At 46.0% G+C, this 24,751-nt stretch overlaps 1 protein-coding gene across 1 annotated transcript in view; it reads right to left on the bottom strand.

Annotated features, from left to right (window-relative positions):
- Nucleotides 1-3,065: 3,065 nt before the first annotated feature.
- LOC135511944 (BAH and coiled-coil domain-containing protein 1-like) overlaps nucleotides 3,066-24,751 on the bottom strand; it is a 121,927-nt gene continuing 100,241 nt past the window's right edge. The window contains 12 exon segments of the mRNA XM_064933476.1: nucleotides 3,066-5,750; nucleotides 5,927-6,163; nucleotides 6,319-7,760; nucleotides 10,899-11,033; nucleotides 11,365-11,663; nucleotides 11,785-11,902; nucleotides 11,997-12,132; nucleotides 16,747-16,821; nucleotides 17,016-17,212; nucleotides 17,215-17,415; nucleotides 22,070-22,249; nucleotides 22,327-22,562. Coding sequence (XP_064789548.1) covers nucleotides 5,541-5,750; nucleotides 5,927-6,163; nucleotides 6,319-7,760; nucleotides 10,899-11,033; nucleotides 11,365-11,663; nucleotides 11,785-11,902; nucleotides 11,997-12,132; nucleotides 16,747-16,821; nucleotides 17,016-17,212; nucleotides 17,215-17,415; nucleotides 22,070-22,249; nucleotides 22,327-22,562 — 3,466 coding nt within the window. The 3' untranslated portion in view covers nucleotides 3,066-5,540.

Here is a 24,751-nt window from a genome sequence, read left to right as displayed (position 1 = left end):
GAATCATCAGCGTACAATGACACCTTAGTTATTAAGCCACAGATTTCTAATCCCTTAATATTATTTTGGATCTAATCTTAGCAGCTAACATTTCGATGGCAATAATAAATAGATATGCCGATAGTGGACAACCTTGTTTTACTCCTCTAGATAGTTTGAAACTTTCTGAGATGTAGCCATTATTTACTATTTTACACCTAGGGTTACTAGGTGTAAAATACATAACCTTAACCCGTTTCATAAGAGATTCCCCAAAATTGAAATGTTCTAGGCTTTTTATCAAAAGCCTTTTCAAAATCAGCTATGAAAATCAGGCCTGGTGTCCTCGATATTTCAGTGTTCTATTGTTTCCAATATCTGACAATCATTTTTAAATTCTATGTGCCAAGAATTTTGCTAGTTTTTTTGCATCACAACCCTGAAGTGTACTGGATCGTTATATATACAACTTGGGTCCTGTTTCAGTAACAATGATATCAGACCATCTTGTTGTGTGTCTGAAAATCTACCATTTACATACAGTCGGGAGAGCAAGTATTTGATATACTGCCGATTTTGCAGGTTTTCCGACTTACAAAGCATGTAGAGGTCTGTATCATAGGTACACTTCAACTGTGAGAGACGGAATCTAAAACAAAATTGTATGATTTTTAAGTACTTAATTTGCATTTTATTGCATGAAATAAATATTTGATCACCTACCAACCAGTAAGAATTCCGGCTCTTACAGACCTGTTAGTTTTTCTTTTACCTCTTGGTGTTAGGGGGCAGTATTTTCATTTTTGGGAAAAAAGCGTTCCCGTTTTAAACGGGATATTTTGTCAGGAAAAGATGCTAGAATATGCATATAATCTCAATGGTGCATCTGTAGATGTTTGTGAGGGTCTTAGGGGCCAAGCCAAATGTCTCCAGCCTTCTGAGGTTGAGGAGGCAATGTTGTGCCTTCTTCACCACACTGTTGGTGTGGAGGGACCAGTAAGGTCCCAGCTCTACCTGTTACGTTATGTAACTACTGCCAGCTGCACGCACAGACGCAGGTGAACACAGAACCACACACCATAAACAGCCATGTCACACAGGATATCAAGTGGATGATGGATGACGAGTCGGGAATAGTGGTGATCACCTTCCACTCTCTCCCAACCCATGACCCCAAAATACCTCCACCACACACACGCAAACAGAACTCACTGATGCACACACAAGCACTAACACACACACGCACACACACACACACACACACACACACACACACACACACACACACACACACACACACACACACACACACACACACACACACACACACACACACACAATTTAATCTGATTCACAGTGTAGAGCATCTTGGTGCAGCTGACAACCATTTATTCACCCCACCGACACAGGCTATATGTGGACGTTTCCTTCTGGAATCCCCCTTTCCCTTCCTCCTCCCTTACTCCTCCTTTCTCCTTTCTCTTGAATGACACACATGCACACACATCTACGCACACACACACACACGCACGCACGCACACAAACACACACACAGTGGCAGGTTGTCTGTCAGCAGTTGACCAGTCGATGATGGATGTCCATGGAGAACAGGTATTGAATACTGTGTTTTCTCTTGTTGTATCTGAAAGCCCTTCTCCCATTAAACCTAATGTAATTTCTAGCTCCGCCCCTGGACTCGCTTTCTTCCTGAGCATGCTGGGTAAAGTAGTTTAACATTGTCAACAAGATAAGCCCAATGCAAACGGGGAAAGATGAACAGTCAAAGACAGTTCCTGTGTGTTTTCAAGGCGTTGCATGGGTGAGAGGGGGAGGGGGGTGCAGTAGGGGATATGAAATGAAAAGTAAGCCGTGTGTGTGTGTGTGTGTGTGTGTGTGTGTGTGTGTGTGTGTGTGTGTGTTCAGACTGGCAGCCACACAGTTTCATATCTCTGTGTCCCCTCCATAATGAAGTAAACATCCCAGCATCCAGCTCTGACAACAGAAGACAAACAAACACCACAGGACAATGTGCCATACACACAGGGAACTATGCCTACCGACAAAGATCGTTAAGACAGTCACTCAGGACAGGGATTATTCAGCTTTTCCAATTTTGACCAGTCAAAAACTCAGCCATTTTTTATTTGAGCTCTTTGTAATGCAGTCACCTTTATTCACAGATCTAGAATTAGCTTACAATACCCAAATTCCGACCTGAAACATAAAGCTGACCCTAGATCAGTGCTGAGATTCTCTACTCGGCTGCGTATGTTGCCATGAGCCGATGACAGTAATATGAGGCTTTATGCAGGTTAGGGCAGTAATCCACGTCGTTTTAATAATGTAATAAAAGGTATGAATGTATCTCAGAAAGTATCAAATACAATTTTCAAATCTATACACCCTGTCCCAGAAACTCTATACTAGACAAGAGATGGTATAGGCGTCACACACACACAAAAAACATATCTCTATCTCTCTGTTTCATTCAACCATGGTAGAAAGTTTAAGCTTTTCCCCAATCTTTTTCTCTCCCAGTTTCCTTATTTCTGCACCTGACAGTGGATTGGGAATGATTTATACCTTTTAAACTAAACCCAGGTAGGCCTACTTCTAATCAAGGTAGACCTACTTCTAATCCAGGTAGGCCTACTTCTAATCCAGGTAGACCTACTACTAATCCAGGTAGACCTACTTCTAATCCAGGTAGGCCTACTTCTAATCCAGGTAGGCCTACTTCTAATCCAGGTAGGCCTACTTCTAATCCAGGTAGACCTACTTCTAATCCAGGTAGACCTACTTCTAATCCAGGTAGACCTACTTCTAATACAGGTAGACCTACTTCTAATACAGGTAGACCTACTTCTAATCTAGGTAGACCTACTTCTAATCCAGGTAGACCTACTTCTAATCCAGGTAGACCTACTTCTAATCCAGGTAGACCTACTTCTAATCCAGGTAGGTCTACTTCTAATCTAGGTAGACCTACTTCTAATCCAGGTAGACCTACTTCTAATCTAGGTAGACCTACTTCTAATCCAGGTAGATTTACTTCAAATCCACTAAAGAAAGACAAGAAAAACAGATTTGAGCATTTGAGCATTTTTTTATTAATTAAATGCAACAGAAAGGCAATAAAATTAAGATAAATAACTTTGTTTTTTACACAGGGGAAATATTTTAGTCATATTTCCAACAATGACTGAGACAATTGTCACAAACTATATACCAAACCTACAAAGTAAGTCGTTTCCAGTTGGCCTCAAAACAGGTTGCGCAAAGATGATGTCACTTCACTCAATGTGATGTTTAGAACTGAATCCAGTGTTTCTTTAAGAAAATACAGCTTTTAAAATATTGTTTAAAGACCTACAAAAAGTAATATAACATGGATGTTCACATTAGATGTATTTTAAGCTTTTGCGTCATAGTGTTACAGCAACAATGTTGTTTAAAAAAGTCAGCTCATGTACGTCTCATATGAAAAGGCATTCATGTTCTCCTTGTGAAAACCCCAACACTGAAAACACAGTCATCCCAGTCATGTATAAATGCAGGAAAGGGTGGAAGGTGAAATAAAAATAAAAACAGAAAGACACATTTTTGGCAAAGCAGGAAGAAAAGTGAAAAGATTAAGCACAATTTTGATTGGATCCTTAATCATTTTTTTTTAGACATTCCCCTCTTTTGATTGGCTTTGATTGTCCTTCACTGTCATGAGATGCCATATGGTTGTCATGGAGCCTTAGAAGTGCAACAGCCAAGTTACGTGCAGGAAGATAAAGTTGCTGTGTTCCCATGGCAACATGATGGTGAACGTTAAGCCATGTCCTATGCCAACAGGTAGGAGGGAAACCCAGGTGTGCTACTTGAATATGATCGCAGGGATCTCCAAATTCAGATTTTATTGAATATTTTCATATTTTTATATTTCTTCATATTGCATTCTAATGTGATGAAACGAAACATAGATGCGCTTTGGTTTAGTATTTTTTTAGGCCAGATAAATTTTCATAGATTTCCTCTAGGAATATATAGATATAGAACATCTAGAACTAGTCTGGACCTTTAAGGATCAGCGAATAGAAAAAACTCTTTCCAGTATTTCTAAAAACAAAGAAATCTACATTTGAAACCCCCACAGGAGAATAAGCAACATTATTATAGACAATAAAACCTAGAAGAAGAATATACAAAACTAGACCAATGATGATGTGAACAAAAAAATCATTTTCCACTTTTCTTATAAAAACATCCCCGGTCACTAAATCCACACTAACCCCCAAAATGGGACTTGAACCCATCCCGTCGCATATTTACAGCTTTACCCCTCATGGACCCCATCCCATCTCCACAACGTACTCAGTGCAGAAAGAGAAGAAGTCTTAAAGCTCCTCCCCCTAAGCCAAAATAACTATTCAACAGTCATTGAAAAAATAACAACGTAAAGAGCAACAAAGAGGAATATAGTTCTCTCTTCATGTATATTATATATGTATACTATGTCCAGTTGAATATTAAAGTCTTTATACATAATGCTGTACAACACACAGAAATAGACAAATCATTCAGCTGTACCTGAATAGAAGGATATGAGAGGTATTGAAGTGTATGGCTTGACTGTAGAAATAATCATTCCTTTTTGTCTTGTTTTCTGTCTAGAGAAGAAGCGGTTAGTAAATCCATTGATATATGAATATTCATAGATTTAGGTTTAGTAGGTTTACTTTTTGAGTGTTAAAGACATCTACGGTTTCCATGGTGAGGTCTAGACGAGAGACCAACGCACGCACACACACGCAAACACACACACACAAACACACCGCAAATGCACTAAAGCACTATTTACTTTCAGCTGTTCAAGGACCAAATGCATCCATTACAACCACTCAGCACATACTCTCTCACACACACACTTCAGAACTACAGTGTTTTTGGTCCTTTTGAGATTTCTCAATCCTGCTTTCTCAATCATTCATTTATCATCAGAGCAGTGTAGCCACCAGTGTAGTCTCTCTCTCTCTCTCACTCCCTTTCCCAGTCTCTATTTTATGTCTTCTATATAACCCTTATTTAACCAGGTCTCTAGACTGAGAAGTGAACACATCACATTCTCACTTACAGCAACAACCGAGTAAGAGTCACAGGAGTCTCTCTGACAAACTGCCAGAGAGTCAGTCTATGACAGTTTTTGACTCTATGACAGACAGTAAAACAACTCTTAGAGACAAGACGTAGCGAGGACACTGTCTGTCAGTTTCAGAAGGTCAGTAGAGTACTGTAGTCCCTCTTCAGATCACATTAGATCAGATGACTTCAGTGCTGCGGTCCAAAGTGCTGTTATCCATTTTTGGGTTGGGATCGTCCACACCCAGATAGGACCCAGAACCAAGATCCAGAACCAGCAGGAACTAGAACCAAGGAAGGTCCTCGTTTCCAAACTCTTCTAGATTTGGACAGAACCATGCTTCACTGACACCAGCACCAGTAGCTGGATTCATCCTGGAGAGATGAGGCTGCCATCTTTAAGGCTTTGTTTTGTTTACACTCCATAGTTGTTGCTAGGGGACGATGGCCACGCCCTCGGCGCTAACCAGCTGACCTGTGGTTGGTTCGTAGGTCCCTGCAAGGTAAAACAGATCCTGGGCCCCACCCCCTGGCTTTCGTCGGCGAATCAGGTGCTCGTAATCGGTGCGACACAGCACCTGGCAGCGGTGGGAGATGGTCTGGACATCGTTCTCATCCTCATGGCTCGACTGGTACAAAGCATGCTGGGTAGCGGAGGGAAGGAGACAGATGTTAAACACAGAGTTAAATAGAAGACTGAAAGATAAATGAACAGCCTATTCATTAATCCCCAATAGATTTAAGTAGATAAATTCTTGATCAATCCTTGATAAATTTGATCGAAAAGTTGATCATGTTGTTGAATGATAATCAATCATACCTTTCCGTCATGTTGCCTCTTTCCCAGGCTCGTCTCCTCGGGATGGTAGAACCACTTGACCCTGACCACCATGCTGGAGGACCAGGACTCCCAGAGGCTCTCCACCCGCCCCACGTAGGGCAGCTGGGGCCGACCGGGGGACAGGAACACAGCACAGTCCCCCACATGCACCGTCTCACCACCACGCACAATCGCCTTGTAGAACAACTTACGGGCCTTACCCTTCAGACCACGCCTCTGTAGGGGGAGAGAGGGGGGGGTTAGGAAGGAGTTCAGGTAAGGACAGGTAAGACCTTACTCAGCTATTCAATTCAGTAAGACCTCAGTCAATAAGTCAATACATCTGCTTCAGATTGTGTTCACCATTAAGGCTCCCACATGTATTCTCTGACCTGTGTGGGATTTCCAGACCACTTCCACAGCTGGCGACCCGGCAGGAGGGCTGACATATTAGGATGGGGGATCGGTGACAACATCCTCTGCCGCTTTTCTGCTGGGTGGTCCTTGGGAGGTTTGGGCTGGGAGGCCGGGTTGTGTGTGTTGGAGGTCGGAGTGTGTGTGTTGGAGACGGGTCCACCTTTCCTCTTGGTTTGGCTTTTGGATGCACTGCTGCTACTATTGGTCCTCCCCTTTGATGTGTACTCCTTCCTGTCCTCTCCTCTATCACTTCCTCTCACCTTTGACTCTCCGGTGATGGACATGGCTGCCTTTGCAACGTAGGAGTGTGGTGTTGCCGAGGAGGGGCTCGGGTTGGGCTTTGTGGTGGGGTCAGGGGTTAAGGTGTTAGACGTCAAGCTCTGTTTGTGTTTGTGTTTCTGCTGCTGGAGCAGCGCTCGGCGGAGAAGGAGGGATGAAGATTCTTCTTCGTCAGAGGAGTAGGAGGAGTCGGAAGAACAGAGGGAGGAAGAAGAGAGGGAGCCAGAAGAGGAGGAAGAGGAAGAGGACGAGGAGCAAACAGAGAGACGTGAGAGGAAACGTCCTGCGCCCGCCGCTGCAGCTCTCCTCCGAGCTACGTCTTCATCTCCATCATCATCGTCTTCATCCAGCTCAGAGTAAGAGCTCGGGCAGTCACTGGGGCAGTCCAGAGTACCAAACTCTCCCCCCAGACCCACTAAACCAGACGAGGGGAGCCCCTTTCTGAGGGCTGGCGCCCCTTTCAGGAGCGGCTTAGACTTGGACATTCCACTCTCTCCTCTTCTTTCTCCTTTATTTCTGTCCTTCACCACCAGGGCAGGGTGGATATACCTGAGAGGTGCCCCCTCCTTCACCACCAGGGCAGGGTGGATGTACCTGAGAGGTGCCCTCTCTGCCCCTGCAGATGGACCCTTGTGCCCCCTGCCGCCCCCCAAACGCAGCAGAGCTTTCCCATTCTTTGTTTTGGGCGAGGTCACGCCCTCGTGGTCCAGCTTTACCAGGAACTGTTTTCTGTACCTGTCACTCGACTTCCTGTTGGAGGGTGCCGTTGTCATGGCGACAGAGTCACTTAGCACCTGGGGTGTTACCGTGGTAACAGGCCGGTGGGTCCCACTTCTGAAGGCTCCAGCATAACCGTTGGCGATGCTACTGAAAGAGTCAACCTCAAAGGGGGAACTAAAGATACACTTGAGGGGTGTGGGAGAGGTGAGGGGGTGTGTGGCTGGGCGGTGGAACACCCCCAGGTCTCGCTGGCGACACACTCGGTGGGTTTTACGGGATGTCCCGTTAAACAGGAAGAAGTCCGCTGGAAGTCTCTTCGCCGGCCAGCTTATCGAGGAAGTGTTGCCCCCGGTTACTCTCTCTGAAGATGTCGTGGCTGAACTATTGGCCTCTGGCTTGACCTTCTTTGGTCGTCCAACTGGAAGAATAAACAGAGTAAGAGAGAAAAGGGGAGAAAGAAATAAAGGGAAAGAAAGAAGAAGAGAGATTCATAAACAAGATGTACCTAACCTTCCTTTAAACCAAGTCAAAGAGAACAAATTATGTGTAACTATAAATTACAGCCCTTAATGTGGAACTGGAGACACCTTGTCACATTTAGTCTGTGTTGAGTTGTGGGAATGCTGTTTGACTGGAGGGCATTCAGATCAGTGACAGTTGGAACAGTGATGACGTTAGGCAGGTGGACAGGGATTCCATAGAGAGGGAAGAAGCTGTGTGATAAAATTGTATTCTATATGTGTATTATATACACTACATGACCAGAAGTATGTGGACACCTGCTCGTTGAATATCTCAGTCCATAGGCATTAATACGGAGTTGGTCCCCCCTTGGCTGCTATAACAGCCTCCACTCTTCTGGGAAGGCTTTCCACTAGATGTTGGAACATTGCTGTGGGGACTTGCTTCTATTCAGCCACAAAAGCATTAGTCAGGTCGGACACTGATGTTGGGCGATTAGGCTCGCATTTGGTGTTCCAATTAATCCTAAAGGTATTCGATGGAGATGAGGTCAGGGCTCCGTGTAGGGAAGTAAATTTCTTCCACTCCAATCTCAACAAAACATTTCTGTATGGACCCTACTTTGTGCACGGGGGTGTTGTCATGCTGAAACAGGAAAGGGCCTTCCTCAAACTGTTACCACAAAGTTGGCAGCACAGAATCATCTAGAATGTCATTGTATGATGTAGCATTAAGATTTTCCTTCACTGGAACTAAGGGGCCTAGCCCGAACGATGAAAAACAGCCCCAGACCATTATTCCTCCTCCACCAAACTTTAGAGTTGGCACTATGGTAGCGTTCTCCTGGCATCCGCCAAACCCAAATTTGTCCGTCAGACTGCCAGATGGTGAAGCGTGATTAATCACTCCAGAGAACGCTTTCCACTGCTCCAGAGTCCAATGGTGGCGAGCTTTCAACGTTCCAGCCGATGCTTGGCATTGCACATTGTAATTTTAGGCTTGTGTGCGGCTGCTCCCAAAATTAATCTCCCGGCAAACAGTTATTGTGCTGATGTTGCTTCCAGAGGCAGTTTGGAACTTGGTAGTGAGTGTTGCAACCGAGGATACACGATTAATTCGCTCACGCGCTTCAGCACTCGGCGGTCCCGTTCTGTGAGCTTGTGTGGCTTACCACTTCGCAGCTGAGCCATTGTTGCTCCTAGACATTTCCACTTCACAATAAAAGCACATATAGTTGATCTGGGCAGCTCCAGCAGGGCAGAAATTTGATGAACTGACTCGCTGCAAAGGTGCTTTTCAGTAAGACCATTCTACTGCCAATGTTTGTCCATTGAGATTGCATGGCTGTGTGCTCGATTTTATACACCTGTCAGCAACGGGTGTGGCTGAAATAGCCAAATACACTAATTTGAAGGGTTGGCCACATACATTGGCATATATAGTGTATGATTAAAGATGGTCTGACTAGTAAGTTGGCCTCTGAAGCAGTTTGCCTTTATCTTTTTAGTTCCGTTCCACTTTCCCACAAGCAAAATAAAACGTTCTGAACTGGTTTGAACCAAAAGAAAGTACCGGTTTATATTGTTCCTTTCTGTTCCTTTCTGTCCCTTTCTGTCCCTTTCTGTCCCTTTCTTAACCTGTGAAATCTACCGTTTTTTTTAACATTTAGGTTATTAAATTACTTCACCAATTAGTGCGGATAGAGCAGGCAAGCTAATTGTTCACATGCCTGATGGACAGACAAGTGTAGCCTATGGCGCAAGATGGACTGACATTTTGCATGTGGGGAGAGAGTGAGTGAGGGTGGAGGAGGACGCTGGAAGCGCTGGGCATCTTGTTATGACATGCATTATCTGAATTAGGTCCACAGAATTATACCTAGGAGGAGCGGCTTCCATGAAGGAAACTTTGAATGTCTTGTGAGCTAGTTAACTAAAAAGCATGTGTGTGCAGGGCAGCACCAGAATTAAAAGCATGTCTTACCTTTTTGTAGTTAACAAATGGTCTTTGGTATCCTTAACTAGCATCCATTCTTTTTTAGCTAATAAAAAAAATCTCTCTCCTATCTTCTGAATCATGATTGTAATGTCAGTACAGTAGCCTCTGCTTCAGAGGGGGAGGGGCCAGTGGTGGAAAAAGTACCCATTGTCATACTTGAGTAAAAGTAAAGATACCTTAGTAGAAAATAAAAGTGAAAGTAAGCTAGTAAAATACTACTTGAGTAAAAGTCTAAAAGTATTTGGTTTTAAATATGCTTTAGTATCAAAAGTAAATGTCATTGCAAAAATATTTTAAATTCGATCATATTAATAAGCAAATCAGACAGTAAAATTGTCAATTTTTTGTTTTTTACGTATCGCTAGGGGCACACTCCAACACGCAGACATCATTTACAAACGAAGCATGTGTGTTTAGTGAGTCTGCCAGATCAAAGGCAGTAGGGATGACCAGGGATGTTCTCTTGATGATTGTGGGAATTGGACAACTTTCCAGTCCTGCTAATCCTGTCAGGGAAAATGTATGAAGTAAAAAGTACATGATTTTCTTTAGGAATGTAGTGGGGAAAAAGTAGTTGTCAAAAAATATGAATAGTAAAGTACAGACACTCCAAAAACAATTTAAGTAGTACCTTCAAGTATTTTTACTTAAGTTCTTTACACCACTGGGAGGGGCTACAGTAGCATATGCTTCAGAGGAAGAGGGGCAGGATGCCTAAACACACACACTGGCCAAGATTTTCAGCTGGCAGGCAGTCAAACACTGGAATAAGTTTCTGAGTGACAGAGTGAGGGCTTTGGCACAGGAGCTGTGATGCGTTTTTTTTTTATGGGACTAGAAAATATGCCTGGAACCGGTTCCCATGCTTTTAAAATAACGGTTCAGTTACAGTATGGATCACTTTTGTTCCAGGTTCCATTTCTGTCCTTCACAAATGTGGTGATTTTCTGGTTTACGGTTCTGTTCCCTGAACCGTTTCCAACCCCTCTGGTGGCGGTATCTACAGTATGCTTATTTCACTGGTGCTGCTCAGGTGCTGTTGGCCTCAATCTCAAACAAAAGGGAGAAACCATCTAATTATGCTCTAAGCCATTACCTGGTCTCCTCTCCTGGCTCCTTCCTTCTGCCTCTTCATTGTTTGGTCCCCCTGTGGGCTTGTCTCTACTGTCCTGGGTGGAGCTTCTGCGACCACAACGTCCAGTTGAGAGCAGGGCTGGAGATGGCTCCGCACCTGAGTAAGTGAGAGAGCGAAAGAGTGAGAGAGTGAATGAGAAAATGACAGAGAGAGAGAGAAAGCAAGAGAGAAAGAGTGAGAACACGAAAAAATGAGAGAGCATGAGAGAGAGAGAAGTAGGGCAAAACAGACACAGAGAATGAATCTCTCAGAGTCTGGATCTAATGTTGACAGACCATGTCTTAACCCTCCAGGAATGTATAATCTGTGTGTGTGTGTGTGTGTGTGTGTGTGTGTGTGTGTGTGTGTGTGTGTGTGTGTGTGTGTGTGTGTGTGTGTGTGTGTGTGTGTGTGTGTGTGTGTGTGTGTGTGTGTGTAGTATACTCACAGTGTATCTGGTACCCATTGGGCAGCAGGCGTATGTTGGGCAGGGAGATCCTTCCTCTGTCTCCATCATCAAACTCCACCATCACACTTCCCTTCTCCTCCTCGCCCGGAACCCCTCTGTGGACGTTTCCAGGGTAGAGACAACGGGAGCGTTCGCTCCAGTAGGCACACACACGTGTCCCAGCAGTCAGGATGGCCTCTGTCTGTGGCCGCACGTCCAACACCGCTTCTTGTAATATCTGTTCCAGAGAGTAGATCCTAGGCCTGTTCCCTCTCTCCCCCTCGATCACTACACGGAATCTAGGACAGGGAGATTGTATTAAATGTATTACAAGCCATTCAGCCAATCCTTTGTATCAACATGCCTATCTGTGATTAAGCAGGCCATATGAATTGGTGTCAGTAGGTGTCAGCGCCTTACATGTCAGGCAGGTCCAGAGTGTGTAGTCGGGCAGCATACAGCAGCTCATCCTCCTTAGATATCAACACCTTCAGACCATCCACCAGCATCTCCCTGCTCAACACACAGTTAAGCAGTGCTGCAGAGAGAGAGAGCAAGAAAATATAAACATTTAGCCTGGTATGTGACCCTGTGAGACTGTGGTGTGTGTGTGTGTGTGTGTGTGTTCTCACCTGGTTCTCTGTGTGTGTGAGGTGTATGCTCCATGTCTTCCTCCTCCCCCTCAGAGAAGCTGCTCTCCTCGTCCAATCGGAATCCTTCATCAGCCGCAAAGCTCTCCAGAAGCCGGCTCACTGCACGCCCCTTAGCCTGCAACAGGAAACAGGAAATTACATCATTAGAATATATATCTCTTTAAACTCTTTTTTTTAATGTAACCGTTATTTAACTAGGCAAGTCAGTTAAGAACAAATTCTTATTCACAATGACGGCCGACACCGGCCAAACCCAGGCAACAATGGGCCAATTGCGCACCGCCCTATAGGACTCCCAATCACAGCCGGTTGTGATATAGGCTGGATTTGAACCAGGGTGTCTGTAGTGACGCTTCTAGCACTGAGATGCATTGCCTTAGAACGCTGCGCCACTCAGGAGGACCAAACCAGTGATCAGCCTCCCAGGTCCTGGACAGCTACAGAGTGTGCAGGCTTTTTTTCCATCACAGCACTAATTCAAATTATGATCATCGATGAATCTGGTGTTTTAGAGCAGGCCTAGAACAAAAGCATGTAATCTTTTTTTCCATACATGAGACTTGTGTTTAATCCCACCTCAGGGCTGTTCTCACCAGAACACATTAGACTTGTGTTTAGTCCCAACTCAGGGCTGTTCTCGCCAGAACACACTGGGCTGGTGTTTAGTCCCACATCAGGGCTGTTCTCGCCAGAACATACTGGGCTGGTGTTGAGACCCACCTCAGGGCTGTTCTCACCAGAACACATTCGTCTTGTCTTTAGTCCCGCCTCAGGGATGTTCTCACCAGAACACACTAGGCTGGTGTTTAGTCCCACCTCAGGGCTGTTCTCACCAGAACACACTGGGCTGGTGTTTAGTCCCACCATAACACACTAGGCTGGTGTTTAGTCCCACCTCAGGGCTGTTCTCACCAGAACACATTCGTCTTGTCTTTAGTCCCGCCTCAGGGATGTTCTCACCAGGACACATTAGACTTGTGTTTAGTCCCAACTCAGGGCTGTTCTCGCCAGAACACACTGGGCTGGTGTTTAGTCCCACATCAGGGCTGTTCTCGCCAGAACATACTGGGCTGGTGTTGAGACCCACCTCAGGGCTGTTCTCACCAGAACACATTCGTCTTGTCTTTAGACCCGCCTCAGGGATGTTCTCAACAGAACACACTAGGCTGGTGCTTAGTCCCACCTCAGGGCTGTTCTCACCAGAACACATTAGTCTTGTCATTAGTCCCACCTCAGGGCTGTTCTCACCAGGACACATTAGACTTGTGTTTAGTCCCACCTCAGGGCTGTTCTCACCAGAACACACTGGGCTGGTGTTAAGTCCCACCTCAGGGCTGTTCTCACCAGAACACACTGGGCTGGTGTTAAGTCCCACCTCAGGGCTGTTCTCACCAGAACACACTGGGCTGGTGTTTAGTCCCACATCAGGGCTGTTCTCACCAGAACACATTAGACTGGTGTTGAGACCAACTTCAGGGCTGTTCTCACCAGAACACACTAGGCTCGTGTTTAGTCCCACCTCAGGGCTGTTCTCACCAGAACACATTAGACTGGTGCTGAGACCCACCTCAGGGCTGTTCTCACCAGAACATATTAGACTGGTGTTGAGACCCACCTCAGGGCTGTTCTCACCAGAACACATTAGACTGGTGTTGAGACCCACCTCAGGGCTGTTCTCACCAGAACACATTAGACTGGTGTTGAGACCCACCTCAGGGCTGTTCTCACCAGAACACATTAGACTGGTGTTGAGACCCACCTCAGGGCTGTTCTCACCAGAACACATTAGACTGGTGTTGAGACCCACCTCAGGGCTGTTCTCACCAGAACACATTAGACTGGTGTTGAGACCCACCTCAGGGCTGTTCTCACCAGAACACATTAGACTGGTGTTGAGACCCACCTCAGGGCTGTTCTCACCAGAACACATTAGACTGGTGTTGAGACCCACCTCAGGGCTGTTCTCACCAGAACACATTAGACTGGTGCTGAGACCCACCTCAGGGCTGTTCTCACCAGAACACATTAGACTGGTGTTGAGACCCACCTCAGGGCTGTTCTCACCAGAACACATTAGACTGGTGTTGAGACCCACCTCAGGGCTGTTCTCACCAGAACACATTAGACTGGTGTTGAGACCCACCTCAGGGCTGTTCTCACCAGAACACATTAGACTGGTGTTGAGACCCACCTCAGGGCTGTTCTCACCAGAACACATTAGACTGGTGTTGAGACCCACCTCAAGGCTGTTCTCACCAGAACACATTAGACTGGTGTTGAGACCCACCTCAGGGCTGTTCTCACCAGAACACAGTAGACTGGAGTAAAGGCAACTCAAAAACGTCATCAGTCTTATTTATTGGCCGTATATCTCACCAGCTGACTCATTCACGGTTGTTTTAAACTGATCCACCCATACAGAGTTAGCTAATAATCCCTTTGGTAAAATAGGTCACGCCATAGCTTAAGACTTTTATGTGTGCTGTCAAGGAAACTTGCCAAAAGCACATTTCTTTTACCTTTCCAGTTAGGTTACATATAGCTTCTCCTCATTCCTCCAACTGCCGAACATCGTTCCTGTTCCCAAGAAAGCTAAGGTAACTGAGCTAAACGACTACCGCCCCGTAGCACTCACTTCCGTCATCATGAAGTGCTTTGAGAGACTAGTCAAGGACCATATCACCTCCACCCTACCTGACTCCCTAGACCCACTTCAATTTGCTTACCGCTCAAATAGGTCCACAGACGATGCAATCTCAACCACACTGCACACTGCCCTAACCCATCTGGACAAGAGGAATACCTATGTGAGAATGCTGTTCATCGACTACAGCTCGGCATTCAACACCATAGTACCCTCCAAGCTCGTCATCAAGCTCGAGACCCTGGGTCTCGACCCCGCCCTGTGCAACTGGGTACTGGACTTTCTGACGGGCCGCCCCCAGGTGGTGAGGGTAGGTAACAACATCTTCTCCCCGCTGATCCTCAACACTGGGGCCCCACAAGGGTGCGTTCTGAGCCCTCTCCTGTACTCCCTGTTCACCCACGACTGTGTGGCCACGCACGCCTCCAACTCAATCATCAAGTTTGCGGACGACACAACAGTGGTAGGCTTGATTACCAACAACGACGAGACGGCCTACAGGGAGGAGGTGAGGGCCCTCGGAGTGTGGTGTCAGGACAATAACCTCACACTCAACGTCAACAAAACTAAGGAGATGATTGTGGACTTCAGGAAACAGCAGAGGGAACACCCCCCTATCCACATCGATGGAACAGTAGTGGAGAGAGTAGCAAGTTTTAAGTTCCTCGGCATACACATCACAGACAAACTGAATTGGTCCACTCACACAGACAGCATCGTGAAGAAGGTGCAGCAGCGCCTCTTCAACCTCAGGAGGCTGAAGAAATTCGGCTCGTCACCAAAAGCACTCACAAACTTCTACAGAGGCACAACCGAGAGCATCCTGGCGGGCTGTATCACCGCCTGGTACGGCAACTGCTCCGCCCTCAACCGTAAGGCTCTCCAGAGGGTAGTGAGGTCTGCACAACGCATAATCGGGGGCAAACTACCTGCCCTCCAGGACACCTACACCACCCGATGTTACAGGAAGGCCATAAAGATCATCAAGGACATCTACCACCCGAGCCACTGCCTGTTCACCCCGCTATCATCCAGAAGGCGAGGTCAGTACAGGTGCATCAAAGCTGGGACCGAGAGACAGAAAAACAGCTTCTATCTCAAGGCCGTCAGACTGTTAAACAGCCACCACTAACATTGAGTGGCTGCTGCCTACACACTGACACTGACTCAACTCCAGCCACTTTAATAATGGGAATTGATGGGAAATGTTGTAAATATATCACTAGCCACTTTAAACAATGCTACCTTATATAATGTTACTTACCCTACATTATTCATCTCATATGCATACCTATATACTGTACTCTATATCATCGACTGCATCCTTATGTAATACATGTATCACTAGCCACTTTAACTATGCCACTTTGTTTACATACTCATCTCACATGTATATACTGTACTCGATACCATCTACTGTATCTTGCCTATGCTGCTCTGTACCATCACTCACTCATATATCCTTATGTACATATTCTTTATCCCCTTACACTGTGTATAAGACAGTAGATTAGGAATTGTTAGTTAGATTACTTGTTGGTTATTACTGCATTGTCGGAACTAGAAGCACAAGCATTTCGCTACACTCGCATTAACATCTGCTAACCATGTGTATGTGACAAATAAAATTTGGTTTGATTTGATTTGATTGATTTGATTTTGATTCATATCTGTTCCAACTGCCTAACATTATCTCTGTTCCAACTGCCTAACATTATCACTGTTCCAACTGCCTAACATCATCACTGTTCCAACTGCTTAACATCATCTCTGTTCCACCTGCCTAACATGTTCACTGTTCCACCTGCCTAACATCTTCACTGTTCCACCTGCCTAACATTTTCACTGTTCCACCTGCCTAACATCTTCACTGTTCCAACTGCCTAACATCATCACTGTTCCAACTGCCGCTGAATTTTTTTTACCTTTAATGCTCTCTAGTCACGCCACCTCTCTCTTCTACTGTACTCTCCCTGTTGTTTCTACTCAGGATTTGCCACCAACTGTAATTTCCTGTTCCTCACTGCCTCTTTCCTGTTTCCCCTATCCCTCCTCCACCATGCCCATTCTGACCCCCATCCCCACCTGCTTCTTCCTGCTCCTCCTGCCCCTGGTGGTGTCCTCTCTCTGGGTCTCAGTCTCTAGCCAGCAGCCCCTCCTCTGGAAAAACCACAAAGGACAGGTTAGTATTATAGACAATGATCATGATCACCATGTAGCAAGGGAGACACCGTAACACGTGCATCTTAACTGTCTCAAGTAGTTCAGGGAGATTTTAACAGAGGAAGAAGCCATTTTTGATGAACCTAGAGACCCCCCTCCCCCCCACGGGTCCTTCCATTCTCCCACCTCACCTTTCCCAGAAAGCTTTGTTGTCCCGAGATCTTCCTCTTTGCCTCCGCCACTGGTCCCTGGACCCCCCTGCTGTCCTGGAGGCTGTTGCCCACTAACGAGACTCTCCAGCTGGGTACAGGTTCTCTCCTAGCCCCTTGTGGCTCTTGGAGCTCTGGGCATCTCCCATCTACAGTAGCAGGGCCTGGCCTGCAGGGGCTCCTCTCCTCCTCAGTGCCACACTGGGCATGCTCACATCATCACCTTGCCTCTCCTCCTTGCTCCTGGCTTTCTGATTGGCTTGGAGCTTAGCGGTTGAGCCAGTCGCAGCAGAGTTTGTTGGCATGTCTTTGGAGGATGGTATCGTTGTATTTACGTCATTGAGTCCTTCGTCGCTGTCATAGCGCCTCTCTTCTTCCTCCTCTGTGGGATCAAGGGATCAATATAATACATTAGAAACTATTTGGAGATCAGTTGTGGCACGACCATCTCAATCTCAGGCTCTATCTGGTGACAGTGTAGAGAATCTATATCGTAAAATAACTCAGTGGCCTTTACCCTTTAGGCAACAAACTATCACACAGCACAGAGAGGCAGTGTATACACCACACAAACTATCACACAGCACAGATAAGCAGGGAAGACACCACAGTGGGTATCACACAGCACAGCGGGGAGAACAAGTATTTGATACACTGCTGGGAATGCAGGTTTTCCAACTTACAAAGCATGTAGAGGTCTGTAATTTTTATCATAGGTACACATCAACTGTGAGAGATGGAATCTAAAACAAAAATCCAGAAAATCATTTTCATCAATCATCAATTTTAAGTAATTCATTTGCATTTTATTGCATGACATAAGTATTTGATCACCTACCAACCAGTAAGAATTCCGGCTTTCACAGACCTGTTAGTTTTTCTTTAACCTCTTGGTGTTAGGGGGCAGTATTTTCATTTTTGGAAAAAAACAAACGTTCCCTTTTTCAACGGGATATTTTGTCAGGAAAAGATGCTAGAATATGCATATAATTGACAGCTTTGGATAGAAAACACGTTTCCAAAACTGTAAAGATATTGTTTGTGAGTATAGCAGATCTGATGTTGCAGGCGAAAGCCTGAGAAAAATCCAATCCGGAAGTGCCCCAGGTTTTGGAAGCGCTGCGTTCCAATGACTCCCTATATGGCTGTGAATGTACCATCAACGAGCTTACGCTTTCTACATATTCCTCAAGGTGTCTACAGCATTGTGACGTAGTTTTACGCATTTCTGTTGATGAATAGCCGTATGGGGGCACATTGCGTAAGTGGTCACATGGTGGCTCCGAGAGAGATTCTCGCGTAAAGTGCAGAGGTAGCCATTACTCCAACCGGTCCTAGAGAAAAAGGAATTGTCCCGACGGATATATTATCGAATAGATATTAGAAAAACACCTTGAGGATGAATTCTAAACAACGTTTGCCATGTTTCTGTCGATATTATGGAGCTAATTTGGAATATTTTTCGCCGTTGTGGTTACCGCAATTTCCGGGCGATTTCTCAGCCAAACCCGTTGTGGTGACCTCAATTTCCATGGGATTTCTCAGCCAAACGTGAAGAACAAACGGAGCTATTTCGCCTACAGAAATAATATTTTGGGAAAGAATGAACTTTGGCTGTCTACCTGGGAGTCTCGTGAGTGAAAACATCCGAAGTTCATCAAAGGTAAACGATTTAATTTGATTGCTTTTCTGATTTCCGTGACAAGTTTGCCTGCCGCTAGCAAGGCATAATGCTATGCTAGGCTATGATAAACAAATGCTTGTCTAGCGTTGGCTGTAAAGCATATTTTGAAAATCTGAGATGACAGGGTGAGTAACAAAAGGCTAAGCTGTGTTCCAATATATTTCACTTGTGATTTTCATGAATAGGAATATTTTCTAGGAAGATTTATGTCCTTTGAGTTATGCTAATTAGTGTCAGATGATGATAACGGGCCCGTTCATGGGCTGCGCGTCACTACAGGTTAAGAAGCCCTCCTGTTCTCCACTCATTACCTGTATTAACTGCACCTGTTTGAACTCGTCACCTGTATAAAAGACACCTGTCCACACACTCAATCAAACAGACTCCAACCTCTCCACAATGGCCAAGACCAGAGAGCTGTGTAAGGACATCAGGGATAAAATTGTAGACCTGCACAAGGCTGGGATGGGCTACAGGAATATAGGCAAGCAGCTTGGTGAGAAGGCAACAACTCTTAGGCGCAATTATTAGAAAATGGAAGAAGTTCAAGATGACGGTCAATCACCCTCGGTCTGGGGCTCTATGCAAGATCTCACCTCGTGGGGCATCAATGATCATGAGGAAGGTGAGGGATCAGCCCAGAACTACACGGCAGGACCTGGTCAATAACCTGAAGAGAGCTGGGATATCTTCAACCACCAACTTACCATCCTGAGACAAGTCTGAGTATAGCCCACAAAGAGACAGCAAGGGCGGAAACATATGATCTCTGTAATTGCATTCATAGGTTTCTGTACCAAATATTAAGTTCTGCTTTTCTGATGTATCAAATACTTATGTCATGCAATAAAATGCAAATTAATTACTTAAAAATCATGCAATGTGATTTTCTGGATTTTTGTTTTAGATTCCGTCTCTCATAGTTGAAGTGTACCTATGATAACAATTACAGACCTCTACATGCTTTGTAAGTAGGAAAACCTGCAAAATCGGCAGTGTATCAAATACTTGTTCTCCCCACTGTATGTGTTTATGTGTGTATATATATATATATATATATATACAGTGCCTTGCGAAAGTATTCGGCCCCCTTGAACTTTGCGACCTTTTGCCACATTTCAGGCTTCAAACATAAAGATATAAAACTGTATTTTTTTGTGAAGAATCAACAACAAGTGGGACACAATCATGAAGTGGAATGACATTTATTGGATATTTCAAACTTTTTTAACAAATCAAAAACTGAAAAATTTGGCGTGCAAAATTATTCAGCCCCCTTAAGTTAATACTTTGTAGCGCCACCTTTTGCTGCGATTACAGCTGTAAGTCGCTTGGGGTATGTCTCTATCAGTTTTGCACATCGAGAGACTGAAATTTTTTCCCATTCCTCCTTGCAAAACAGCTCGAGCTCAGTGAGGTTGGATGGAGAGCATTTGTGAACAGCAGTTTTCAGTTCTTTCCACAGATTCTCGATTGGATTCAGGTCTGGACTTTGACTTGGCCATTCTAACACCTGGATATGTTTATTTTTGAACCATTCCATTGTAGATTTTGCTTTATGTTTTGGATCATTGTCTTGTTGGAAGACAAATCTCCGTCCCAGTCTCAGGTCTTTTGCAGACTCCATCAGATTTTCTTCCAGAATGGTCCTGTATTTGGCTCCATCCATCTTCCCATCAATTTTAACCATCTTCCCTGTCCCTGCTGAAGAAAAGCAGGCCCAAACCATGATGCTGCCACCACCATGTTTGACAGTGGGGATGGGTGATGAGCTGTGTTGCTTTTACGCCAAACATAACGTTTTGCATTGTTGCCAAAAAGTTCAATTTTGGTTTCATCTGACCAGAGTACCTTCTTCCACATGTTTGGTGTGTCTCCCAGGTGGCTTGTGGCAAACTTTAAACAACACTTTGTATGGATATCGTTAAGAAATGGCTTTCTTCTTGCCACTCTTCCATAAAGGCCAGATTTGTGCAATATACGACTGATTGTTGTCCTATGGACAGAGTCTCCCACCTCAGCTGTAGATCTCTGCAGTTCATCCAGAGTGATCATGGGCCTCTTGGCTGCATCTCTGATCAGTCTTCTCCTTGTATGAGCTGAAAGTTTAGAGGGACGGCCAGGTCTTGGTAGATTTTCAGTGGTCTGATACTCCTTCCATTTCAATATTATCGCTTGCACAGTGCTCCTTGGGATGTTTAAAGCTTGGGAAATCTTTTTGTATCCAAATCCGGCTTTAAACTTCTTCACAACAGTATCTCGGACCTGCCTGGTGTGTTCCTTGTTCTTCATGATGCTCTCTGCGCTTTTAACGGACCTCTGAGACTATCACATTGCAGGTGCATTTATACGGAGACTTGATTACACACAGGTGGACTGTATTTATCATCATTAGTCATTTAGGTCAACATTGGATCATTCAGAGATCCTCACTGAACTTCTGGAGAGTTTGCTGCACTGAAATTAAAGGGTCTGAATAATTTTGCACGCCCAATTTTTCAGTTTTTGATTTGTTAAAAAAGTTTGAAATATCCAATAAATGTCGTTCCACTTCATGATTGTGTCCCACTTGTTGTTGATTCTTCACAAAAAAATACAGTTTTATATCTTTATGTTTGAAGCCTGAAATGTGGCAAAAGGTCGCAAAGTTCAAGGGGGCCGAATACTTTCGCAACGCACTGTATATATATATACATACACACACACTGTTTGTATATACTGTAGAACACACTACTATGGTCTGTTGGCCACCCAGAAAACTATGGCCTTTTCAATAACTGCGGTCAAGGAAACCCAATGGTCCTGTCTTTCTCATGGACAGACAAACATCAGTACACACACACAGACACAAATGCATGCACACACACTCAATTACGCACACACACATGCAAGCACACACACGCACACACTCACAGATCAGATCTTTATTGGCAGCTGTGTGTGGCTGACTAAAGGGGTCGTGTCGGGTGTCGAGACGTCGCTGACACACTTGACATTTACACAACGTTCTCGTCAACACTCCCTCACACACACGCACACACAGGACGTACACAATAGGGCCACATTAATTTGAGATTATTGGGGAAGGGGGGACATTGCGTCTCTACTGGTTGGTTTGAGGGGGTGCAGGAGGGGAGACAGGGGTGTGACATTCTAAAAGAGGCGATATTGGGGTTCGCGTTACAGTGTGGTTTTGTGGGGCCGCATGCCGGTGGGCATTAATGGTTTTAATGGTGTGACAGACGAGCCGGGAAGTGAGAGGAGGCCATCGTGATGGAAGACATCTCACTCTCTAACAAGCACACACACACATACACACAGCCGGGAGACATCTCACTGAGACGTAACTTACCCTGGCCTGAGCACTCGCTGTTGCTCTTCCCCTCGTTCATTTCCTGCTTCACAGAGGCCCCACCTCCTCTGCGGAGGACTCTGGTCGAAGGTCCGCCCAGTTTGACCCTTGGTCGACCTCTCCTTCTCCTCACCCCCTGATTGGGCACCCAGTCCTGCTGGTTACTGGATGTATCGGCTGCTGGGTGAACATGGAGAGATGGGTGTGTTAGTGTCAGGGAGTGTATGTGGTACAAGGTTTACGTGTGTTTGTTTTACCTGTGCCACTCTCTCTGCAGTTTGCGTGGGCTCCAGGTCTGGGGTCCCGTCTGTGGCGGTGCATGCCCCCTGATGGTGCACCTCTCTGGGCCACAACCTTCTGCTTCAGCTGGGTCACCCTCCGTGCTAGTCGGGAGCTCAGGCTGGGACGACCTCTCCTCCTCGTGAGGAAGCCATGATTAGTCATCGTCTTCCTCCGCTTCTCTCCGCTCCCATCTGCTTCATAATCCTCCGCCCTGAAAAAACACAAAGAAGAGAGAGTTGGATTTTAGAAACAAACAAACAAAAAAACAAAGGAGATCAAAGAAACGGTAACAGGTCATCTGGTCTTCCTGCCCTCTATACCTCTCAAAAGAGCTCTTTTACTTTCTCCCTTTTCCTCCTTCTCTCTGCCTAGCCTTTGATGAGTAGAGAAAGGGGGGGGGGGTTCCTTTCCAGTGCGGACGCTGTGTTTGGAAGAGAAAGCCTTCTGTCGGTAAACTCTGAAATATCCAAGAGGAGTGTGACTATGAGACCCTGATGAATAACCACGAGAAAAAGGGAAAAATGGCTGAAAAACAGAGAGAGAGAAGGGTGGCAGGAAGGTGAGAGTTGGAGGGAGAAAGAGAGAGAGAGAGACAAGGCAGACAAGAGAGAGACAAGGCAGTCTCACACACACACACACACACACACACACACACACACACACACACACACTCTGCTATGAGCAGCTGGTGTCTGAGGCAGGTGAATCCTATATTCCCTCAGAGCTCAGTGTCTCCCTTCAAGGAAAAGAGAGGGAAGGAGGCGGGAAGGAGGAGGGAGGGAGAAGGAAGGGAGGGAGGATTAAATGACGGGGGGAGGGAGGAAGAAAGAAGGGAAGCAGGGATGGATGCAGGGAGGGGGAGGGAGGCAGGGAGGGGGGAGAAAGGAGGGAAATTGATAGAGTTGAGGAAGGAGCAGAGTAAAGGGAGAAGGGAGAGGAGAGGATTAAGCAGGGATTGAATGGAGGAAAGGAGGAGCATGAAAAGAGGAGGGGAAGATAGGATGTGTAATGTGAAACCTGAGAGAAATACCACCTGGTTGAGTTGTCATCTCAGGCAGTCAGACAAAAAGAAAGGCAACACTGAAATGCTGAAGTCAGGATCGACAGAGAAGCCAGCTTCCTGCTGAGGTCAGGATCGACAGAGAAGCCAGCTTCCAGCTGAGGTCAGCATCGACAGAGAAGCCAGCTTCCAGCTGAGGTCAGGATCGACAGAGAAGCCAGCTTCCAGCTGAGGTCAGGATCGACAGAGAAGCCAGCTTCCAGCTGAGGTCAGCATCGTCAGAGAAGCCAGCTTCCAGCTGAGGTCAGCATCGACAGAGAAGCCAGCTTCCAGCTGAGGTCAGGATCGACAGAGAAGCCAGCTTCCTGCTGAGGTCAGGATCGACAGAGAAGCCAGTTTCCTGCTGAGGTCAGGATCGACAGAGAAGCCAGCTTCCTGCTGAGGTCAGGATCTACAGAGAAGCCAGCTTCCTGCTGAGGTCAGGATCTACAGAGAAGCCAGCTTCCTGCTGAGGTCAGGATCTACAGAGAAGCCAGCTTCCTGCTGAGGTCAGGATCTACAGAGAAGCCAGCTTCCTGCTGAGGTCAGGATCTACAGAGAAGCCAGCTTCCTGCTGAGGTCAGGATCTACAGAGAAGCCAGCTTCCTGCTGAGGTCAGGATCTACAGAGAAGCCAGCTTCCTGCTGAGGTCAGGATCTACAGAGAAGCCAGCTTCCTGCTGAGGTCAGGATCGACAGAGAAGCCAGCTTCCTGCTGAGGTCAGGATCGACAGAGAAGCCAGCTTCCTGCTGAGGTCAGGATCGACAGAGAAGCCAGCTTCCTGCTGAGGTCAGGATCGACAGAGAAGCCAGCTTCCTGCTGAGGTCAGGATCGACAGAGAATCCAGCTTCCTGCTGAGGTCAGGATCGACAGAGAAGCCAGCTTCCTGCTGAGGTCAGGATCGACAGAGAATCCAGCTTCCTGCTGAGGTCAGGATCTACAGAGAAGCCAGCTTCCTGCTGAGGTCAGGATCTACAGAGAAGCCAGCTTCCTGCTGAGGTCAGGATCTACAGAGAAGCCAGCTTCCTGCTGAGGTCAGGATCGACAGAGAAGCCAGCTTCCTGCTGAGGTCAGGATCGACAGAGAAGCCAGCTTCCTGCTGAGGTCAGGATCGACAGAGAAGCCAGCTTCCTGCTGAGGTCAGGATCGACAGAGAAGCCAGCTTCCTGCTGAGGTCAGGATCGACAGAGAATCCAGCTTCCTGCTGAGGTCAGGATCGACAGAGAAGCCAGCTTCCTGCTGAGGTCAGGATCGACAGAGAATCCAGCTTCCTGCTGAGGTCAGGATCGACAGAGAAGCCAGCTTCCTGCTGAGGTCAGGATCGACAGAGAAGCCAGCTTCCTGCTGAGGTCAGGATCGAC

Source organism: Oncorhynchus masou, chromosome 24 (assembly GCF_036934945.1).
Source record: "Oncorhynchus masou masou isolate Uvic2021 chromosome 24, UVic_Omas_1.1, whole genome shotgun sequence".
In the NCBI taxonomy this organism is placed as follows: Eukaryota; Metazoa; Chordata; class Actinopteri; order Salmoniformes; family Salmonidae; genus Oncorhynchus; species Oncorhynchus masou.
The sequence above is the reverse complement of the archived record's forward strand: the minus strand, read 5'-3'. Positions and strand labels throughout refer to the sequence as shown.